Source organism: Anabrus simplex, chromosome 3 (genome assembly GCF_040414725.1).
Source record: "Anabrus simplex isolate iqAnaSimp1 chromosome 3, ASM4041472v1, whole genome shotgun sequence".
In the NCBI taxonomy this organism is placed as follows: Eukaryota; Metazoa; Arthropoda; class Insecta; order Orthoptera; family Tettigoniidae; genus Anabrus; species Anabrus simplex.
The window spans coordinates 131,814,123-131,836,944 of record NC_090267.1 but is presented as its reverse complement, the minus strand read 5'-3'; the positions used below and the strand labels follow the sequence as shown (position 1 = coordinate 131,836,944).

General features: G+C 37.8%; 2 protein-coding genes across 3 annotated transcripts in view; both read left to right on the top strand.

Moving 5' to 3' along the window:
- The first annotated feature begins 566 nt into the window (after window positions 1-566).
- Cul2 (cullin 2) lies at window positions 567-3,051 on the top strand. Its single transcript, XM_067142701.2, has one exon. The coding sequence runs from the start codon at window positions 823-825 to the stop codon at window positions 3,049-3,051; it is 2,229 nt and encodes a 742-aa protein (XP_066998802.1). The 5' UTR covers window positions 567-822.
- A 35-nt stretch (window positions 3,052-3,086) lies between these two features.
- The window catches only part of Ts (Thymidylate synthase), a 77,090-nt gene continuing 57,354 nt past the window's right edge, over window positions 3,087-22,822 (top strand). Inside the window, exons 1-2 of one of the 2 annotated variants that reach the window (XM_067142703.2) lie at window positions 3,087-4,547; window positions 15,270-15,449. In XM_067142703.2, the coding sequence (XP_066998804.2) occupies window positions 4,109-4,547; window positions 15,270-15,449 (619 nt within the window). In that variant the 5' untranslated portion in view covers window positions 3,087-4,108. The remainder of the gene's footprint in view (window positions 4,548-15,269; window positions 15,450-22,822) is intronic. The other variant, XM_067142702.2, reaches the window with a different exon arrangement.

The window sequence follows — 22,822 nt, the reverse complement described above, 5'->3', positions numbered from 1 at the left end:
CAATCAAATGACACCACACGATCTTCCAACCACAAACAAATATGCAACCGTTGCCATGACAACCAATTTGTCGCTCAGAACAACCAACATCAAATATAAAATTTCTTCTCAATTTAAGTAAACAATTAGAATTTCCTGCATAATATAAAAACCACAAAGTTCAAAAATGATACGTGGAAGAAAATATGCACATATAATGTAAAATTATGTGAGGCAGATGTATACTAAATCAGAATGAGATATGAATTTAAAGTGGCTTCCAATTCTATTCTGACTCTAAGACTTAACGATGAGGAAAAATGCATTTTAACATCCTTCTGTCAATTATCTGTATTTATTATAATTAAAATTACAAATCATAAAACAGTCGGGAGAAAATTGTCAGATTCAGTATTTGGTATTTAGGAAGTAGAATTTTGGGTAAATGTCGACAGTCATTTATTTACTAAGTGACTGGAAGTGTTCCTTGATACTGCCTTCTTTAACCTTACTTTCAAAAACTATTATCGGAAACTTCAGCAATTTGTCAAGAGAAGAGAGTAGTTTCTGTGTAGTTTCTTGTAAGGATAGTTTCAGTTGAAGTGAATATTGAGTAAAAATATAACTTTTTTGTACTGTGACTACTTAAAAGTACATCCATCATTTCGTGAAGTTAATGGCTAAACATTGTAATAGAAATAATTATTTCTGTTTATATTTTGACACTGTGCTTTCTTCGGTTAAAAGTTACTCTAACTGAACCGTGCTTACTATTTTGTATTAAACTGGAAAGTTTAATTCTCTGAATGAATGTAAAGTGGCAGGTATATTGAAGAATTGGGAATGTCTTTGAAACCGAAAAAGGTCGATTTTACAGAGACATGGCAAGCTCTTCAAGAAACTGTGAAGTGTGTTATAACCCTAAATAATGTTCCTCGCTCAATTTGGAATGATAGATTTACGGATGTGTACTCTCTCTGTGTTGCATATCCAGAACCACTTGCTGATAGGTTATATCTGGAAACTAAGCAATTTCTTGACAATCATGTCAAGAATTTACTCGTTAATGTGCGAGCTAAAGGTGAGGCAAATCTCCTTAAGAGCTATTACGAAGCATGGAGTGAATATAGTTTAGGTATCAATTACCTCCATCTTCTCTACCTTTATTTAAATCAACAGCATATTAAGAAACAAAAACTTTCAGAAGCAGAAATAATTTTTGGAAATCTTACTCCTGACTCTCAAGAGCAAATGGAAATTGGTGAATTAGGTTTCGAGATATGGAAGAAGAATATGATAGAGCCTCTGAAAGAAGATTTGGTTAACCTGTTATTGGAAGGAATTCATTGTGATCGTGTAGGAGATGGAAATCCAACAGCTGTACACATAATAAAAGGTGTCATTCAATCATTTGTTACTGTTGAAGAATTCAAGAAAAAAGTGAAGCTGTACGAAGAAATATTTGAAGGTCCATTTTTGCAAGCAAGTGGTGAATACTACAAACAGGAAGCTAGCCGTTTATTACAAGAGTGTAATGTTTCTCTCTATATGGAAAGAGTTTCCCAGCGGTTGAAGGAAGAGCAAATGCGAAGTCAGAGATTTCTTCACCACACTTCCTTCAATAAAGTGAAAGAGAAATGTGAACAACATATGATAGTTGACCACTTAGAATTTCTCCATGGTGAATGCAAGCCTATGATACAGCAGGAAAGAAGGAAAGATCTTACCTACATGTACTCCTTACTACGTTCAATACCTCATGGAATCCCCTTGCTTATTAATGAAATGTTAGAGCATATCAAACAGCAAGGACTTCAGTGTATAGCAAATTTGGGAGAGGAAAATGTTTATTGTCAATTTGTGGATAGTATGCTAGATTTACATAAGAAATATAAGGATATGATCAATGAAGTTTTTGCTGGAGATCAGGCTTTTGTTGGTGCTCTTGACAGAGCATGTTCATCTGTAGTTAATTATAGATCAACTCCAAAGGTGACTGCTAGAGCTCCTGAAATGCTGGCAAAATATTATGATTTCTTACTGAAAAGGTCAGCTAAAGGTATGTCAGAGGCTGAGATTGATGACCGTTTAGCACGTTCAATTATTGTGTTCAAGTATCTAGATGACAAAGATGTTTTTCAGAAATTTTATTCCCGAATGTTGGCTAGAAGACTTATTCATCAGCAAAGTCAATCAATGGATGCAGAAGAAGCAATGATTAATAGGTTAAAAGATGCTTGTGGTTATGAATTTACGAACAAATTCCAACGCATGTTTAATGATATAACAGTTTCATCTGATTTGAACAGCAAGTTCAATGCCTTCTTGAAGTCTGAGAACTGTGATCTTGGCATTTCATTCACAATATATGTCCTTCAAGCTGGAGCCTGGCCCCTTGGTCAAACTGCTGTGACACCATTTAATGTACCCCAGGAATTAGAGAAGTCTGTACAAATGTTTGAGAAATTCTATCATTCTAGTTTCAATGGAAGAAGATTGACATGGTTACATCATCTGTGTCATGCAGAGGTGAAATTAGGTTATTTAAAAAAGCCATACCAGATAACTATGCAGACATTTCAGATGGCAATATTACTGCTGTTTGAAACAACTGATAGTTTAAGTTGCAAAGAGATTCAAGATACCTTACAGCTTAATACTGAGCAATTTTCTAAACATGTTGCCAGCCTTCTGGATTCAAAGCTGCTACTGACTACGTCAGAAGATATCACTCCAGATACAGTCTTGACTCTTAATTTAGAGTACAACAACAAACGGACCAAGTTCCGTATCACAGCTGCTCTTCAGCGTGAATCTCCACAGGAAGTAGAACAGACACTTTCCTCTGTAGATGAAGATAGGAAACTTTACTTGCAAGCAGCTATTGTTAGAATAATGAAGAGTCGCAAATTACTTAAACACAATGCCCTTATCCAAGAAGTGTTAAGTCAAGCAAAAGGAACATTTTCTCCTTCTATCAGTATGATAAAAAAATGTATTGAAGCCTTGATTGATAAGCAGTATATTGAACGCACACCTAACTCATCTGATGAATACAGTTATGTAGCATAATGAGACTGAATATGGGCTTGGATGATGGGTATGTTAGCTTGGTTTGAAATAGTATTCTTCTAACACTTGGTTTGGATAGTTCTTTATTGTAAATTTCCCCCCCACCCCCAGTATTTCTCCTGCCCATTTTATTGATAATCAGCCTGGCAGTTTTTGAGCCGTGCGTACATTGGTAATGAGCAATGTTATTAAAATAATTAAACATGCAGTCATCTTGGAAGAAAAATATATAGTTATAGAGCTATTAATGTGTTTCATTCTTCACAATGTAACAAAATGTGAAAAATGGAATTGAATTGCCATTTTTAGATTTTTCTTGAATATTCACTAACGACTTCTAACTGGTGTTACTTTAGTGTGCAGACCTTTATTTCAGTTAGATTCTGTGAAAATGGTACATACACTAGATGTGCTGGGAGAGGGGAATGTTACGAATGAAAAACGTTGTTGCTGTATTAATGAAAGTGCCCGATTGTGAAATACTCTTGTGATCAACCGTCAATTTTCTAGCTCTAGAAAGTCGTAGTTAGACCTAAAATTGAATCTTCTGAAGTAAAGTATGCGTATTGCAATGGGAATACTTTTCAAAACCACTCTGCACTTTGATATAATACCAGGCTCCCAGCGTTTACTTGTTTGGAGTAATTTAAATTACCGTATCACGTCCTTTATTTTGTGAAAAACCGAGCAACAGAATATTTGGAGGTTCTGTTGCCAGGTGTAATTTCATTTCATTTTCGCGCCTCTTGAATATATAGTTACTCAGTTGTTCAGCGATTTTTTTTAAAACTACTGTAACAATTCAGATGCAGTCAAAAATAATTCAGGTCTAACACTTTTTAATTTCAACAGATCTAAGGAAAATCGTTTTTGTTTCTTCAAAAATATAATAAGGTTGTTTATTATCAATAGGTCGTGCTTCTGCGTCCCGCATATTTTTTTTTTGGCGCCAAATTGTTCGCTTCGTACACAAACCGAATTGTCTCTATCGGCGAGTACCGGTAGACTTTATTAGTTTGGAAAGAAAATATAGGTTGTAGGCGCAAAATTTGTAAACATGGAAACAGAGAATTTATCCGTCACAACTCCGACAATTGGTGTGAATTTTCGACAAGATGTGAGAGTGCAAAAATTAAGTTTTAACGCCAAAGCAGAAAATAACGAGAACCGGTATCATGAAGGAGAAATGAAAATTGAATTAAATAGGACTTCACAATTGAATGATATAACGAACGTGATGGTCAACGGAAGTGTTGGTGTCGAACAAGTGGATGTAAATAAGATACTGGCTGAGGACAGGGACAAAACTGTGACAGATGTGCACGACACCAACTCCGTTCAACATCTCGCCGAACATGCATCTACCAGACATGAAGAATATCAGTACCTTGAACAAATTCAGCGCATTATAACTTGTGGAGTTAAGAGGGACGACAGGACTGGAGTCGGTACTCTCTCCCTCTTTGGAGCGCAAATGAGATATTCCCTTCGAAATGGTACGTATAGTTTGGATGATTTGGTTTTTAGTTTACCACCCTTTTATATTTTATTTTGGAGTTAATATGTTTCCATTTCAATGAAGGTCTCTGATGAAAGTATTTAGGTTCATAGATCTAATTAGATTTTGAGGTGTGTTGTTCGAGTCATCAGTCCATAGACTGATTTGATGCCATCCTATCGTGTGCTTACCTTTTCATTTCCACGTAACTACTACATCTACTATAATCTGTTTGTCATATTCATGCCTTGGTGCACCCCTACCGTTCTTCCCACTTACACTTCCCTCAGAAACTAACTGAACAAGTCCTGGCTGTCTTGAGGATACATCATATTATTAATAATAAGTGAAATGTGCACAAATGTGCAAAGAGTTTAATAGTTAATTGTCTTTACTATATTCGTTGATTGTTCGTTTTTTGCACTTAGGTATGTGGTAGTGATCACACACTTCTTCACATAGAGAGCGCACACACACACACGTCGTTCACCTCATGGAATCGCTTAGTCGCACATAGCTTATGGAGGAAGCCATGGACTGCCATCCTTGTAACTACATGTCACTGTTCGTAGTTCGCTTCTGTCCATTTTCGCTCTAGCGTGGCGTTGGTGGCATAGAATTTGAGCTTGATATGGGCTCGTTTCATTCTTCTCTCTTCAATTATCTTTGTGCTTTGTCGTGTGAATGGCAGAACAAGATTGATTCTTAGATCCTCGATATAGAATGGCTCTTTACAAAGTTCGTACACTAATCTGGACTTTGTGTTCGTAGGCACACCTAATACTCGCTTTAGGAATCTAACTTTTAGTTTCTCTAGAGCCCTAAGGTCAGCCACAGATAACTTTTCCCAAATAATTTTGATGCCATATGTGGCAATTTGGCTTATTGCTGCATGAAATAGCTCTATTGCTGTTTTTAAAGAAATTTTTTGGAGGTCTTTAATTCTATATATCGCTTTGATGGTGGTTGTTGCCCTTTCCTTTATGTGCATTCTGTAGGAGTTGAATTGTATAGATCTAGCTGCCTGAGCACAGGGAAGGCCATGATTCAGAATATGTCCGACATGCCCACTTCTATTCCAAAGCAACTAGTATCCAGACTCTCAGGACCAGTTACTAAGCCACTCAGCTGATGTCCATGGTTCATGAGCTCACACCACAAAGTATAGACGAGTACTGTTATGTGGGTAGTAGAATAACAGATTAGGGTAGAAATAAGGGCATAAAATGCACAGTAGTTTAAAACCCTCCACTGTCGACAGCCCTGAATATGGTTTCCCGTAGTTTCCCTTTTTGATACCATACAATAAGTTTGAGTGGTCTTTTAAAAAATAGGAAAGATCACAATATGAATATAAAGTTCACGTTCAAGAGGACAAATTGGCGTAAATACTTGTTTGTAGGAAGGGGAATTAGGGATTGGAATAATTAACCAATTTCCAAATTCTTCAAAGTCATTTAAGAAAAGTCTAGCTAAACAACTGATGGGAATCTGCCACCTGGATGACAGCCCAAAATTAAATTTATTAATAGGAAAAGCGCCCGAAAAGTCGTATACAATATACATATGATTCCATCAAATTTTGTCATTATTCTTTGCTAATTTGCGTGATGCTTTTGGTCCTTTTTAAACACAACACAGTATGCTATTTTTTGCAGCACTTTCCACAGAGTGAACATATGCAATTCTTGTTTGGTAGATGGAATTTCTTATTGCTACACAACTTGTGGTGGTAGCCATGAATGGCTAGTCTTGTGATTGTGTGTCTTTGTTCTTCGTTAGCATTTGTCCATGATCTGTCTTGCATTGCATCAGTACTGTAAAATTCCAAGTCTATGTCCATTCGTTTCTTTTTATAGCAGCTAGAAGTGCCTGGTAAGTGTCAGTAGATGGCAGGTTGAGCTTACATCTGATGTCGTCTATGAAGAGGGTCTCCCTTGCTAATTCATAGGCAAGTCTCGATGGTGCATACTTTCCTATTCGCATGCAGTGCTTTATGTACCTTGCTTTCACATTTTCAATTCTCTTGAGGTTCTTGTACGTTAGATTTTCCCATATGTTTTTATTGGTGTTATTTTGGCGTCGAAAAGCGTCATAGCTGTATTCAGCGATAAGTGGTGGAGGTTCTTGAGTCCACATATTTTTTAATAGCTGTTGTTGTCTTTCTTCTACATGGTAGCTGAATGATCGACCCATTGTCTGCAGGGTGATGCCTAGGTAATTGAATTTATTAACCACTTCCATCTCTTCGCTGTTCAATAATAGCGTGTCCTTTGGTGATGCTGTTCCCTTTTTCCTGAATGTCACCTGAGCTGATTTCTTCATGTTTATCTCGAAACCATTCTCCAGTGCCCATTTTGCCAGGGCTTTTAATGTCGTCTGTAATTCCTGTTTGTTGGGGCCCGTTATGACCATATCGTCGGCGTACATCAGGAGGGTCGTCTCCAGTGTATATCGAAGGATATTGGTGATATTCGCTGTGGCTATATTAAACAGTGTTGGACTGATGAGGTCCTTTTTTAGTACGCCATTTGTCTGACTGATTTTGTTAGATGTTGTTATTCCATCATCTACTACAATGTCGTATGTCAAGATGTCTTCTATTATTTTACTAATGTAGTGTGTCTTTCCAGTCATGTCTTCGATGTTTTGCAATAGTTGTTTTCTGTCTATAAGATCAAAAGCTTTTTTATAATCAATGAAGACTGCATAGTATTTTCCCTTGGGCATTCTTAGTGCTGATATCTCGTCCAGAAGAAATTTTACAGCTTGTGTTGTGTTTCTACCTTTCCTGAACCCAAATAGGCAATCTGGTATTTTTGGGTCTACTTCCTGTTCAAGTCTCTTCGTTAATATTTTAGTATAGATTTTGAAGATGTTATTCTCTAGTGCTATTCCTCTGTATGAATTTGTGCCATTTGTTTCCCCTTTACCTTTGTACAGCATTTTAATCTTTGCAGTTCTCCAGCTTTCTGGTATTGTCCCTGATTGCAGGCATTTGTTGAAGAGATTGGTCCATAAAGGAAGTAGTATTTTCAGTGAGTCTTTTAAGATTTCCATGCATATATTATCTGGTCCAGGGCCTTTCCTACTTTTCGCTTTTGTGATGACATCTGTGATCTCTTCTGGTGTTATCGGTAGTGGATTTTGAACCCATTCCTCAGTTATGCCTCTGCACACAGCTACATAATTAATGTTCTATCGATTCAGTATTTTCTTGAAGTGTTCCTCCCATTCTTTCATCAGTATATCTGCGGCTTGTGTTACATTTCGTTTCCTCAGGGCAGTGAATGGGTCTTTCTTTGCTGCTCCTGCAAATCTGTTCACTTCTTCCATGATTGCAGTTTTCATTCCTTTCAATAGTTGCTTGTAATTTCTCCTCTTAGTTGCATAGATTTTAAGATCTTCATCTCATCCTGTCGTTTTGGCTACGTATAACGCCTGTAGTGTTGCTGTACGCATTTATAACATTTTTCATTAAACCAGGGCTGAGCTCTAGGTTGTGTTGGTGGAATGAGAGCTTGGTGAAATATGTTATTGATTTGTTCTAAAGCTCCACTTGTGTTGCCCTCATCTATGAGCTGCATTGAAGTTTCTATTTGCATCTCGTTTCGTTTGAGCATATTTATATCAATTTTTCTTGATGGTCTGTCGGTGGTGGTCTTAGTCTTGTATTTTGTCTGCATATTTTCTGTTTCAAATGTAGTTTCAATGGGAATATGTTTTCTGATTGATGCTGCAAAAGACGACCATAAACCTTCTTGGGCCAATTTTCGAACATGTTTTCCTCTATAAAATACTAAATCAATTGAACTGGTGCTACTAGCTAGTTGCTTTACGTCGCACCGACACAGATAGGTCTTATGGCGACGATGGGACAGGGAAGGGCTAGGAGTGGGAAGGAAGCAGCTGTGGCCTTATTAAGGTACAGCCCCAGCATTTGCCTGGTGTGAAAATGGGAAACCACGGGAAACCATTTTCAGGGCTGCCGACAGTGGGGTTCGAACCTACTATCTCCCGAATACTGGATACTGGCCGCACTTAAGGGACACTGGGACTGAGTTTTAGGCATATTTTATCAAATATTTCGATTTTTCGATTTTCACATAATGCTCTATCCCTGACCATTGCGGATAAATTAGCGATATAATTTTCCACGTTCCGCCATTTTTAAGGGCACAGTAGGACATTTAAATGCCTGCTGCACAGCCATTTAAATGCCCCTTCCTCTTTGATTCTCACCGAACATTATCTGCACACGCATTTATGCGTTTTTCATCACATAATTTTGAAATGTGGTGTATGGCACCAACACAGTACTGAAGGAGGAGTGTGTAAGCCACATTGCTAAGAGAATGGGAAAAGGTTTGGGACAGATGCTACAAACTTGGAAAGTGAAGGGTGTGCAGTTAGGTGGCCGTTCAGATGATCTTACTAATGCTACAATTACCAAGCTTACCAACTATTATAGGAATTATATTGTACAAATTACACTTAATGTTGCAAACATGAAAAATGCTATCTCTGCCACACTCTACTATTACATATCCACCAACAGTAAGCCACAACATAAGAAATGCCCCCAAGGCTTAGATGATTGGTGCTTCTATAACAAAAGCATAGCAGAACCTCAGAGTCATGATAAAATGTCGGTAGAACTTTCTGAGCCATTAGTGTGTAAGATTATGCCTGTGTATCAGAGGCTGGCCTCTGATGAAGTACTATCCCAATGTGTCCGTGGTGCCACGCAGAATCAGAACGAAAGTCTACATTCTAGCATCTGGAGAAACTGTCCAAAGGAAATTTTGTATCAAGAAAGAGACTTGAAATTGGTGTATGCAGTGCTGTGGCAGAGTTCAATAAAGGGTGCATTGCAACAATACACTTGAAGTCTGATATTAAAAGAACTTCAGTCTCTCATGTGACAGAAAAATCAGTCCTTAGGCTGATGCTCGCAGAAAGTATGAAATACAGCGATCGTCGTCTGAGAAGGAAAAATCAACTCTACGAAAGGTTAAGGTCACAAAAATGAAGAAAGAGGCTGAAAAACGGAAGACGGAGAGTGTGAATTATGCTCGAGGATAGTTCTAATGAGTAGGCCTAAGTCAACTGACAATATTAAAAAATATGCATGACTTTAGAAAAATGCTACCGGGCGAGTTGGCCGTGCGCGTAGAGGCGCGCGGCTGTGAGCTTGCATCCGGGAGATAGTAGGTTCGAATCCCACTATCGGCAGCCCTGAAGATGGTTTTCCGTGGTTTCCCATTTTCACACCAGGCAAATGCTGGGGCTGTACCTTAATTAAGGCCACTGCCGCTTCCTTCCAACTCCTAGGCCTTTCCTATCCCATCGTCGCCATAAGACCTATCTGTGTCGGTGCGACGTAAAGCCCCTAGCAAAAAAAGAAAAATGCTATTTTCTCAGTTTCACATTTTCAGATGTATAAAATGTGATACCCATTACAGATATGATGCTATTACCTTGAAAATTCACATGAATGTTCCATTATGATTGAAATTCTGGTTTGCCTGTAAAATAATTTCGAAACTTAAAATGTCAATAATTTTACAAAAAATAAACCTCAACAGGGGAAAAAGTCCTATCTCCATAGTAAATAATACATTCTCAAAAACGATGCACAGTTTCATTTATATAAGAATATGGTACTAGATCATTACTTAAAAAATGTGTTATCTGGATCGCTTTGATATGCTTAACATTTAGAATATTTGAATAATTTGCATATAAATATATTATATATATATAAATATATCTATGAAACTAGTAAAGCTACACTGATCAAATTTAGTACAGATATCCATAGTAGAATATACCTTGAGCCAACCAAATATTAAGGTGATATCTTAATTTTTACAGGAATTAGAAATTTCAGTCCCAGTGTCCCTTAAGCGACTGCAGCTATCGAGCTCGGTAGAACTGGTGCCGTTGTGTGCGAAGTATGTTGTTAGTTCTGAGTTGTTTACAAGTTCGAAGCCTTCCTCACTTAGTGTTTCCAGAATCAGTTCATTTTTTTACTGATTTTTATCTATTCTGCAATGTATGTATGTCTGTCTGTAGTTTTGGAGATGAAAGAATTGTGTATTATTCGCGCAACTTTTAGTGATACCTGGGCTCCCTAGTGCTGAATCGGTAGACCTGTTATCTTTGAGATTCGTATTGGCAACGTTTGAAACACAAACTATGAATCGCTTATGCATCGCCGTGAGACATCTGGTGTACACTTTACGTACTAGTACTGTTGTTGTTTACACATCAAAGCCAAACTATAGAATTCGTCCTAGGAACAAGATTCACACCGAGAAACGTTATATAATGTGTGTGTGACACAGTTGTTGGCTTAAGATAATGAACGTTTTAAAAATTCATATCTATCGATCATATTATCGATTCAATTCTGATTTCATTTCCATTCAGTTGGCAGTATTACCAGAACTGGGAGAGCTCCCTCCTTACTCCTCACCCCCCGTAACACCTGGAATCACTAAAAGTTGCGGGAGTAATAAGTGTCCCTTGGCAATGTTGAAATTGTCAGATGATTTTCTGTTCTAGGAATTCTATACCAGTATACACTGACTTAGCAAATTTCATGGGATAGTCACCTAATAGCATGTGGGGCCTCCTCTGGCCCTGTGAACTGCAGTGAAACACCGTGGAAGTGAGTCGACTAGTCCCTGGACGCAGCTGACACCAAATCGTTTGGAGAGCGGCTGCCAATGCTGGTCTGTTCGTGGGTGCAGGATCCATGGCACGGAGCCAGTGTTCCAGGACATCCCAGATATGCTCGTTAGGGTTCATATCGGGGCTCCTGGGAGTCGTTGGACCTCCGCTGCATGTTCCTGGAACCATTCCCGGGCGACGTGGCGGCGCGTTATCATCTTGAAACACCGCAGAACCGTCTTTTTGCTGGAAGGCCAAAAATGGTTGGAGATAGTCTCCGAGCAGCTCAACATACTGCGTACCATTCAAAGTCTCTTTCAGAACAACTAGGGGGCCCATTCCATACCAGGAAAATGCACCCCAGACCCTAACAGAGACACCAGCGCCCTGGACCACACCTTCGAGGCAGGCGGGATCCATCGCTTCATGTGGTCTGCGCCATACACTGTGCCTCCCATTGGCTTGGTGCAGTTGAAGTCGTGATTTGTCCGACCATATCACGTTATGCATTGTTACAGTGTCCATCCTTGGTGACTGGAGAGAAATGCGCGTCGTTGTGCCCGATGACGTTGGGTTAACAGTGGGACCCGTGTGCGGCGCCGGCTCCCATACCCCATAGAACCCATGTTCCTACGGATTGTCCGCTGGGAGACGTGTCTAGCATGGCCTGTGTTGAAATGAGCCGTGACTTGTTGCACGGTTGCCCGTCTGTCACTATGGACAATCCGTCTCGGATGTCACGGTCATCGAGGGTGGCTGGATGGCCGGTCATTCGTCTGTTGTGGACGGTGACACCCGCATTCACGATACACCCTGGACACGGTTGATTGTGTGAAGCCGAATTCCCGCACCACTTCCGAAATCGCACTTCCCATCCGTCGGGCACAGACCACCATACCCCTTCGAACGGTGTCAGCTCACGACGACGTTCCATGTTACACCTGTCACATGCACAGCCACTGCTCACAAGGTCTCCTGTACAACTGCCGCTGGCACAGGGGGCGTGTGGTGCGCAGACAATACACCTGCGCATCAGTGCTCAGCTATCCCATGACATTTGCTCAGTCAGTGTATATAGCATGGATTGCAATAAAGGAAATTATTATGACAGACCTATGTCTATCTTCACTTGTTCACTTTTTAGGGAATAGTCCATTTTATTTTCTAAAACTAACAATACTAGTTGCATGTGATGCAAAGATTGAAGTGGGTAAATGTTCTCTCACCCGGTTGATGGTCATCTGTGACAGGGAGCAAGTCTGTTCTTTGTCGTCATTCATATGTGGTAAAATGTTTGGTATTTTCGAAAACTAACAATACTGGAATACTGGTTGCATGTGATTGCAATGGGCGGGTGGTCTCTCCCATGGTTGGTGGTCATCTTTGATTTGGGGGGGGGGGGGTATATTCTGTATTCTTTTAATTGTCTGTATGAATATTAAAGAGGAGTTATTTTGGACTCTATAACATGGTTAAGATCTAAGAAATGCCTCAGATGGCTAAGGTTGTGTAATATTTATTGGGTGTTTTGTAGTACTACCAAAACTAACTCCATGTAATAATTTGGATTACAATAAACAAATACTTTCTCCTCAGTTGGTGGTCGTCCGTGACTGGGAGGGAAGGGTATTCATTCATTCATTTAAAATAGTCCATTCTCTTAATAGGTTGAAACTAGTTACCCATTCTCGTGTAGGATCTCTTTCAACATTTTGTCACCCAAAATATGTGTGCTAGGAAATTTGCTATTGTTACCTTTAAATTGTGTTTCATCACTGATAAGAATACCATCCTGCAGTACTGCTATTTTTATTTGTGATTTCGTTATTTCATCATTCAAAAATAATCAGAATGTTGGATATGTGTAAGGTATAATTTAAAAATATTGGTGTAAAAAAAATTGAAGCACACAGAAGGGCAGAAGGAAACGAAATGAAATTTCACGTGTTGAGAGGATATGTGATGTTATTTTAGTGATTACAAAATCGAGTCAAATTTACAAAAGAACTTGGCAGTACGATTCCACTTATCAGTTTGACGTTGTACCCCCCTCTGGCCTGGATGCATGCACTGGTTTGGTTGGGACTGAGCTCGATAACTGCAGTCGCTTAAATGCGGCCAGTATCCAGTAATTGGGAGATTGTGGGTTCGAACCCCACTGTCGGCAGCCCTGAAGATGGTTTTCCGTGGTTTCCCATTTTCACACCGGGCAAATGCTGGGGCTATACCTTAATAAAGGCCATGGCCGCTTCCTTCCCATTCCTAAATCTTTCCCATCCCATCGTCGCTATAAAACCTATCTGTGTCGTTGCGACGTAAAGCAAATAGCAAAAAAAAAAAAAAAAAAAAAAAAAAAAGTTGGAAAAGGTGTCATAAAGCCGTTGTATCCTCTCCTGAGGCAAGCTGTTGTAACTGGTCCTTGATATCCTGAATACTGGCACTGGGACGGAATTGACTTTCCAGGTGGTCCCACACATATTCTATCAGGGACAGATCAGGGGATCTTGCTGGCCACGAGACTACCTCAGCATTACATAAAATCAGCTTCATGGTCCGTATCGCACTTCAATAGATTCACAATGAAGTATTTATTTATTTTCCACCTAGTCGATACAATGATTGCCTAAGGCAATTTTTATTGGTCAAAAGTGGTACATGTTTCGTATATTATCAACATCTTCAGCCACATAACACAGTTTAGATGAAAAATATAAAATTGACAAAGTAATGCTTTAGAGGAAGCATTACTTTGTCAATTTTATATTTTTCATCTAAACTGTGTTATGTGGCTGAAGATGTTGATAATATACGAAACATGTACCACTTTTGACCAATAAAAATTGCCTTAGGCAATCATTGTATCGACTAGGTGGAAAATAAATAAATACTTCATTGTGAAACTACCTCAGCATTACGCAGACAGTTCATGGACACCCGTGCTGTGTGTGGATGAAGATTGTCCTCTTAAAAAATGGTACCACCACGATAATATCACATAAGAGGTAACACATGAGAACGGAGGATGTCTGTGATGTTCTGTTGTGCCATCAGAGTTCCCTCAATCACTATCAGTCGTGACCTGAAGTCATACGCGATGGCTTCCCACACCATGACGCCAGGAGTAACACCTCTTTGCCTCTCCAAATCATTGGAAGAAAGGTCCTCTCCCCAGGTTGCCGCCATACTTGCAGAAGATAGTCATCTGGGGTAGTACAGAACCGTGATTCATTGCTGAACACACTGTGATGCCATTCAACAGCAGTCCATGCTTGGTCACTTCATCACTCCAAACGCAGCTGTTTGTATGGTCTTAACAAAAACCTATGCATGGGACGGTAATTCCCTAGTCCGGCTGCTGTTAGTCTCCAACCAATGATGTGGGATGACACAGAATGTTGCAGGAAGTCCATTACTTGTTCCCGGATGGCAGGCACAGATGTGAAGGGGTTACGATGTGCTTGGTGCACAATAAGATGATCCTCCCTTGTGGTGGTCAGTCATGGTCGACCGGAATCTTGACGGCAAGTACAGTATGCTTGCCCTTATGTTTTCATGCAGTCCAACATCAGAGCACTGTCACATTCAAATGTCCCACAAATCTGGATATTGCATTATTCAACCAGCCAGCCAAATGGAGACCCACAATGAGACCCTTTTCAAACTCTGCCTGGTGCTGATAACGCTGTCTCACACGACTACCATGGCCTCTCCATGTCCTTCACAGTGATCACTCAACTTCTGGTGATATTCGCCCCCCTTATATGTCCTACCAGGCTGGATAACAACACTAAACACGAAGAACACTTATGCACCCTGGTGGCCGTTACAGAGAATTGAAATTCTAATCATTTACATGCCCGCCGATAGTGTGTACATGTATAAAGTTACATTGACATTGGACCATTTCTTCTGGGTACTTCAATTTTTTTTATTGTAGGGCAGTGTATGATAAGAATGGAATGAACATAAATATGCCGTGGGCAACTTCACATTTTCTAAATTGAAATTATTCGAGGTAAATTTATCATTATTTGTGTTTTAGGTGTTTTTCCCTTATTAACAACAAAGAGAGTGTTTTGGCGTGGTGTTGTGGAAGAGCTGCTGTGGTTTATCCGAGGTTCAACAAATGCAAAAGAACTGCAAGAGAAGAAAATTCATATTTGGGATGGTAATAGTTCACGACAGTTCCTTGATTCCCTTGGCTTTACTGACAGAGAAGAAGGTGAGTGTGTTCATTTTACAAGTCTAACAATGTTTTTTATTTATTTTTAGAATAGTTTATTTTTTTAATTGATGGTTATGAATTTCATGTTTTTGGTCCGTATTGAACTGAGAATAATATATAAGTAATAATAATAATAACGTAAATGTTTCCACCTTTTCAATACTACAATATATTCACAAAATTACAAAATTATACGGTACTAGTTTCGACCCATCTAGGGGTCATCATCAGCCGTATTGGAGCAAAGATCATTTGTGGCGAAATCCTAAGACAATATTATTTTAAAGAATAACAAGTGAAATGAGATGTTATGGTAATAGTTAATAATACAAGGAATATACATACTAAGAGGTTTTTAACAAAGAATAAAGTATAAATGGGGTGTTGTAAAAATTATAATCATGGAAATCAGTAAGTTCTTGTATTGAAATGAAATATGGCTTAGGAAGAGGGCTTAAGGTGGGGCTGAAGGGTGCGGGAGAAAGTGTAATTGTCTTGGAAAAGTACCTTTGATTAAATTTAGGATTGAGTTTAGGTTGGCTGCATTATTGTTTCTGAGGAAAGTGATAAATAGATCGAAGAGTATGTTGGGTTTCTCTGAGATTTCATTGAGATTGTGACTGGCATTAAAGTATTGGTCTAGGTGTATGTAGTAATTTTCCATTATGTTCAGTAAAGGGCCCTTGTTTGCTAATACGAGGATGTCCATGTCTTGTTCAATATTGGTGAAATTATGGTTATAATCTTGCATGTGTTGGCCGATGGCTGAAAACTTGTTGTATTTTATTGCGTTAGTGTGCTCGTGGTATCTGATAATGAAGTTTCTCCCGGTTTGCCCGATGTAGGTTTTTTTACAGGTGGTACATTTGATCCTATAAACTCCTGATTTCAAAAAACTGCTGGTCTTGTTGATGTGTGAAGTATTGTATAAAACATTCATGTTCTTATTTTTGGTTTTGAAGGCTATTTTAACGCCAGTCCCACAAACGAGCCACATACAACAGCCTAGTTCACCGAGCCTTCAGCATACCTATCTCCAATAAAGATCTAAAAAACGAACTCAACACAATCCGCAGAATCGCAAAATTCAACGGCTTCAGCAATCATTTTATAGAAAGGATAATCAATAAACACAAACATCGCCCAAAAACTACCCTCAAAAAAGAAATAACCAAACCTCTAACATTTTCCACCTTCACGTTCAACAATGATATCTACAAGTTAACCAACATCTTTAAGAAACAAGGCGTTAAAATAGCCTTCAAAACCAACAATAAGAACATGAATGTTTTATACAATACTTCACACATCAACAAGACCAGCAGTTTTTTAAAATCAGGAGTTTATAGGATCAAATGTACCACCTGTAAAAAAACCTACATCGGGCAAACCGGGAGAAACTTCATTATCAGATACCACGAGCACACTAACGCAATAAAATACAAGTTTTCAGCCATCGGCCAACACATGCAAGATTATAACCATAATTTCACCAATATTGAACAAGACATGGACATCCTCGTATTAGCAAACAAGGGCCCTTTACTGAACATAATGGAAAATTACTACATACACCTAGATCAATACTTTAATGCCAGTCACAATCTCAATGAAATCTCAGAGAAACCCAACATAATCTTCGATCTATTTATCACTTTCCTCAGAAACAATAATGCAGCCAACCTAAACTCAATCCTAAATTTAATCAAAGGTACTTTTCCAAGACAATTACACTTTCTCCCGCACCCTTCAGCCCCACCTTAAGCCCTCTTCCTAAGCCATATTTCATTTCAATACAAGAACTTACTGATTTCCATGATTATAATTTTTACAACACCCCATTTATACTTTATTCTTTGTTAAAAACCTCTTAGTATGTATATTCCTTGTATTATTAACTATTACCATAACATCTCATTTCACTTGTTATTCTTTAAAATAATATTGTCTTAGGATTTCGCCACAAATGATCTTTGCTCCAATACGGCTGATGATGACCCCTAGATGGGTCGAAACTAGTACCGTATAATTTTGTAATTTTGTGAATATATTGTAGTATTGAAAAGGTGGAAACATTTACGTTATTATTATTATTACTTATATATTATTTTTTTAAGTCAAGATATGCTGGACCGAGTAGCTGAGATGTGGCCTTCTGAGCCCAGGTTGGCAAGTTTGATCATGGCTCGGCCCAATGCTAGCAGTTTTCTATCTCATCGTTGCTGTAAGACATTGTTTTTTAATACAGTTCTTTAAAATAATATATTTGGTCACCGGTTCAGAACAATGTTGATTCAAATCACTTTTTAAATTGAATGTACACATAAAATCTATGTTGGCTACGACATGTTTTAACCCTTTATGGGTTATTTTCAGAGCTAGTATGCTTGGAATAAAGACATCCTAACATTTTTGAAGTATGTGGATAAAAAACATGATTGATGGAAAAGATCAGTGTTGACACATTCATTTTTTTTAAAAACATTGTGCATTGTTTTTACGGTCTTGATTAAAATTCTGAAATGAGAAAACAATGGGGAATGATGAGCATTATTGTCAATTGTGTAGCTACAGTCCAGTTCTATCATAAAATACCGCTTGGCTGGGGGATTGTTTCTTATGTTCGTTGACCTTTTGTTATACAGAATATATGGTGAAATGTGGGCGTCAGTGTGGAATGTGAGCGTGAACTTCGTACACATATGGCGCTATTCCTCTTCTATGAAAGATTAAATGTGATCTAAAGATTAATAAGAAACAAGAAGAATGAGAACCTATCTCTGTCAGTGCAACATACAGTAAATCATCCTATTGGAAGAGATTTGATGTGATTCAAAATATGATGGTTTATTTTTATAATGCTCTCGCCTTGAAATGGGGAACATTAGGAAAAATATTCTTTACTTAACAAGTTAACTACTCTCTCACCTTGGTTCCCATATGCCCTTGAAATGGTAAAACTATATTGTAGAGAACCTGACTATAAATTACAGTATATTATTTCAAAATGTAAATTTATGTAAATCTTACTGTTTATTACAGTACTTGTAGGAGATTGATGTGTTTATTGCTAAGGCTAGGGACCCACCAATCTGCCCTTAGAAATATATCTACTTTTGCCAGAAAATATAAGTTGTGCAACATTTTCCACGCCACTCGTGTCAACAGCCACTGCCACAACCTTATAAAATAGCGCTACACTCCCAGATTCACAATTAAGTATTTATTTTCCACCTAGTCGATACAATGATTGCTTAAGGCAATTTTTAATGGTCAAAAGTGATACATGTTTCGTATATTATCAACATCTTCAGCCACGTAACACTGTTTAAATTGTAAGGACACTTCCTCTAAAGCATTACTTTGTCAATTTTATATATTTTTCATTTAAACAGTGTTATGTGGCTGAAGATGTTGATAATATACGAAACATGTACCACTTTTGACCATTAAAAATTGCCTTAAGCAATCATTGTATCGACTAGGTGGAAAATAAATACTTAATTGTGAATCTATTGAAGTGCGATACGGACCATGAAGCTGATTTTATGTAACACTCCCAGAATTCAATACAGATGGGATCACCAATTGCGGCACAATAAACAGTCAAGAAATATAAACTATTGTCATTGAAATCACTCATCTTCAGCTCACTATTTCCTCAAAAATTAGCAAAATTTATTAGTGAATAGTAAAAAATGTTTGCATTGTTGAGATGGTAGGGTGTGTGCCAGGTAAGCTCTTCACTATGCACTCCTGATTATATAGGCAAATGGAGTGTAACTACTAACCAGGTCTGTCTGGACCAATCAGATAGACATCTCGTCAAACAGTTGGTCAGTATTAAGTTGTGTAGTTTCATCAAGAAATCATTGACGACACCTCTACAAGGATGAAATATGTAATTATGATACAGTACTTCAATATTATATCCAACTTTAAAATTTGTGTACTTTGCTTCAGTATGCTGCTTTTTCATTTCAGTCTCACTCTTGGAAATGCTATTGTCTTCATGACTGCTTTTTGGACATTAACCCTTCGTGGGAGGTGATGTGTTATGGCCGAGGGTGAATTTAGGAAGAAAGTAATTTGATGTAAATACTGCTAAGACTATTCTGAAGTATATATTCATGTATAATCATACATACATCATCATTGTAGATCGTAATGCCTTTCAGCGTTCAGTCTGCAAGCCTCTGTGAATTTACTAAACATTGCCACAATCCTCTGTTTGCGACTAGGGCTGTGGCCACATTTATTTCTATATATATATAATCTTTATATCATTGGAAACTGAGTCCAACCATCATTGCCTTTGTCTCCCTCTACTCTTACCCTCCATAACAATCCATTATTCTCCTAGGTAACCTATCCTTCTCCATTCGCCTCACATGACCCCACCGACAAAGAAGCCGGTTTGTGCGTACAACTTCATCCATCTAGTTCATTGCCTTTATCTCCTCATTCCGAATACCCTCCTACCACTGTTCCCACCTGTTTTTACCAGCAATCATTCTCGCTACTTTCATGTCTGTTAATTCTAACTTAGAAGTAAGATATCCTAATCAACCCAGCTTTCGCTCCCGTGAAGCAAAGTTGGTCTGAAAACAGACCAATGTAAAGATAGTTTCGTCCGGGAGCTGATATCTTTTTTACAGAGCATTGTTGATTGCAATTGCGAGCTCACTACATTAGCTTTACTGTACCTTGATTCATTCTCATTATATTACCATTCTGGGAGAACATACATCCTAAATAATTGAAATTATGTACTTGTTCCAGCTTTGTATCACCAATCTGGCATTCAATTCTCTTGGATATCTTACCTACTGATATCACTCTAGTCCTATAAAGGCTGATTTTCGTACCATACTCATTGCACCTATTTTCAAGTTCCAAGATATTAGACTGCAGGCTTTTTGCACAATTTACCATTAAGACCAAGTCGTCTGCATAGGCCAGAATGTTTACTACATTTCCATCTAACTGCATGTAAACTTGCGAACAACAAAGGTGAAAGATTACAGCCATGTCTAACCCCTGTAATTACCCTGAACCAAGAACTCATTCTACCATCAATTCTCACTGCAGCCATGTATAAAGGCAGCATATATTTCAGGTTTTGTTGAATTTCAGCACTGATGTGCCCCAGGAAACAAATTTTTTATAATTTTGCAAAAATTTGTTATGGTCACTTCCAGTTACTTACAATTTCTTTTTTAACATATATATTGTAAGTGATAAAAATCATTGTTATCCGTATTGAAGATACTGAATGTAGGATGCTAAAAGGTTTGTTTTTTCCACCTATTCAATACATATAAATTTTATAAATTAGGAATTTATTATTGATTCCACTTGAGACATGTTTCGCCCTTCATTGAGGGCATCATCAGTCAAAATATCACCTCAAGGTAAAAAATCAGGTAACTGGTTAGTAGTTGACATGTACAAATTAATACAAATACAAAAATTAAGTATGGGAAATAGTTGTACAAAAGTGATGGTTGAACATATAGGTTTATAGATGAAAAGTCAGCATCAATGCCTAAAATTAACATAGTAGAGTTCGGCAGTGGTGCTCTGGAGAAACAGTTGACGCAATCATAGGAAAAAAAGTTTAAAAATATTTACATTATAACAATTAAGGGAGAAAAGGTGTAGTGTTCGGCGTCAATGTTTGTAACCAAAAATTAATGTCAAAGGTTGGTAACTATACAGTATTTACATTGTTCAATTGAACAGTTGAGATAAAGTTATAAAATATTTACATTATAACATCAGCGTAAATGTTTGTAATAAAAACTAATGTCAATAGTTGGTAACTATATAGTAATTACATTATCTAATTGAATAGTTGAGAATTACAATTATATACATAATTACACAAGAGCAGCTGGTGTGCAAGGATAAAAAAATTTCAGTACCAAGTGCGTCCTGATGTTTTAGAGGTTGGAAGAAGGATTTAGCATTGACATTTCAGAAATATGTAGAGCAGTTTATTTTAGTTAAAATCACCGGGGGTAGGGAAATATTTCATAGCCAAATGAGGTTTTATAGGCATCAAGCTGAAAGTTTTCCAGTTGCAGCGCCGAGATCGATACGGAATCAATAATAAATTCCTAATTTATAAAATTTATATGTATTGAATAGGTGGAAAAAACAAACCTTTTAGCATCCTACATATATATTGTAACCGTACAACAGGGTTACAGATTCCATTCTGTAATTATTATTATTATTATTATTAACCCGATTCATTAGATTTTATATTCTGTTTCTCATCATTAGACTGTAATAATTAGGTATCATGCATATTATTGTGTTTAATCATAGGTTAAGTGAATATGTTTGTAATTATGCTGTATATTAGTAAGTGAGATTTGTTGGTTTGATATAGTCATTCTTTGGCTTGTAACTCTAGCCAGATGTGTTGGCAGAGTATTTTGCAATCGAGGCTATGTTTAACTGAGAATGTTATGTGCAAGTAGGTTTTTCGGTGACTCATGCAGCATAGTCAATTGTAATCCGCTTAGGTACGCTTATACGACACATGACTGATGACATCAGTGCGTGGGCATGTGATTGCGACCAAGTGTCTGTATTCGCCAGCTACTGTATGTTGAGGTGGAAGGGATGAACAGAGAGTAGGGAGATGAGTCGTTATCGCGAGGTTATAAAAATCGATGCAACGGTGGTGAGAGGTATCAGATCATATGTATCAGTCAGATGTATAAAATGGAAGGTGTATAAAATGGAAGAAGTGGTCTTAGAGTGATGGTAAGAGCTAAGAGTTGTGTTTGAAGAAGTCTTGTAATAATCGAGGTCTACAAGTGGTGGTTGTATCCGAGCAGAGACAGGTACTATGCTGGTAAAGAAACATCATCTTCTTGTGAGGATGGACTTCACAAGATGTTTCAATAATATTTTCCAATTTCTTATAATATATTGAGTGGACATAATTACATTGGAGCTCCCTACACACGTACATGGTATGTAGGCCAACTCCTTGTTATATAAGAAGATAACAGCAGACGGCTCCCGACTTCAGCTCATAGGTTTTCCCAAGAATTTCAAGTTCAACAGTGGTGTATACAGACATCAGGTAATTAAAGCATCAGACATGTTATGCATTCATAACATGAAGAAGCATGTAATCAGCGGCGATATCACATCTCGCTTCAAGTTCATGCCAATAGCTTTTTTTTGTTTAGATTAAATTTTCTTTTTAATATTACCGCAAATCTCACTATATATATATTTTTTTTTTTTTTTTTTTTTTTGTTAAATTAAAAGACGTCATTGCTTGTTCATTGTGACGTAAGTTATAGTCATAAACTCAGTTTTATTTTAATTATAATAAGTGATTC

Excerpts from the sequence above, each read along its gene's own strand:
- Cul2 (XM_067142701.2), top strand. The coding sequence starts at position 823 with ATGTCTTTGAAACCGAAAAAGGTCGATTTTACAGAGACATGGCAAGCT.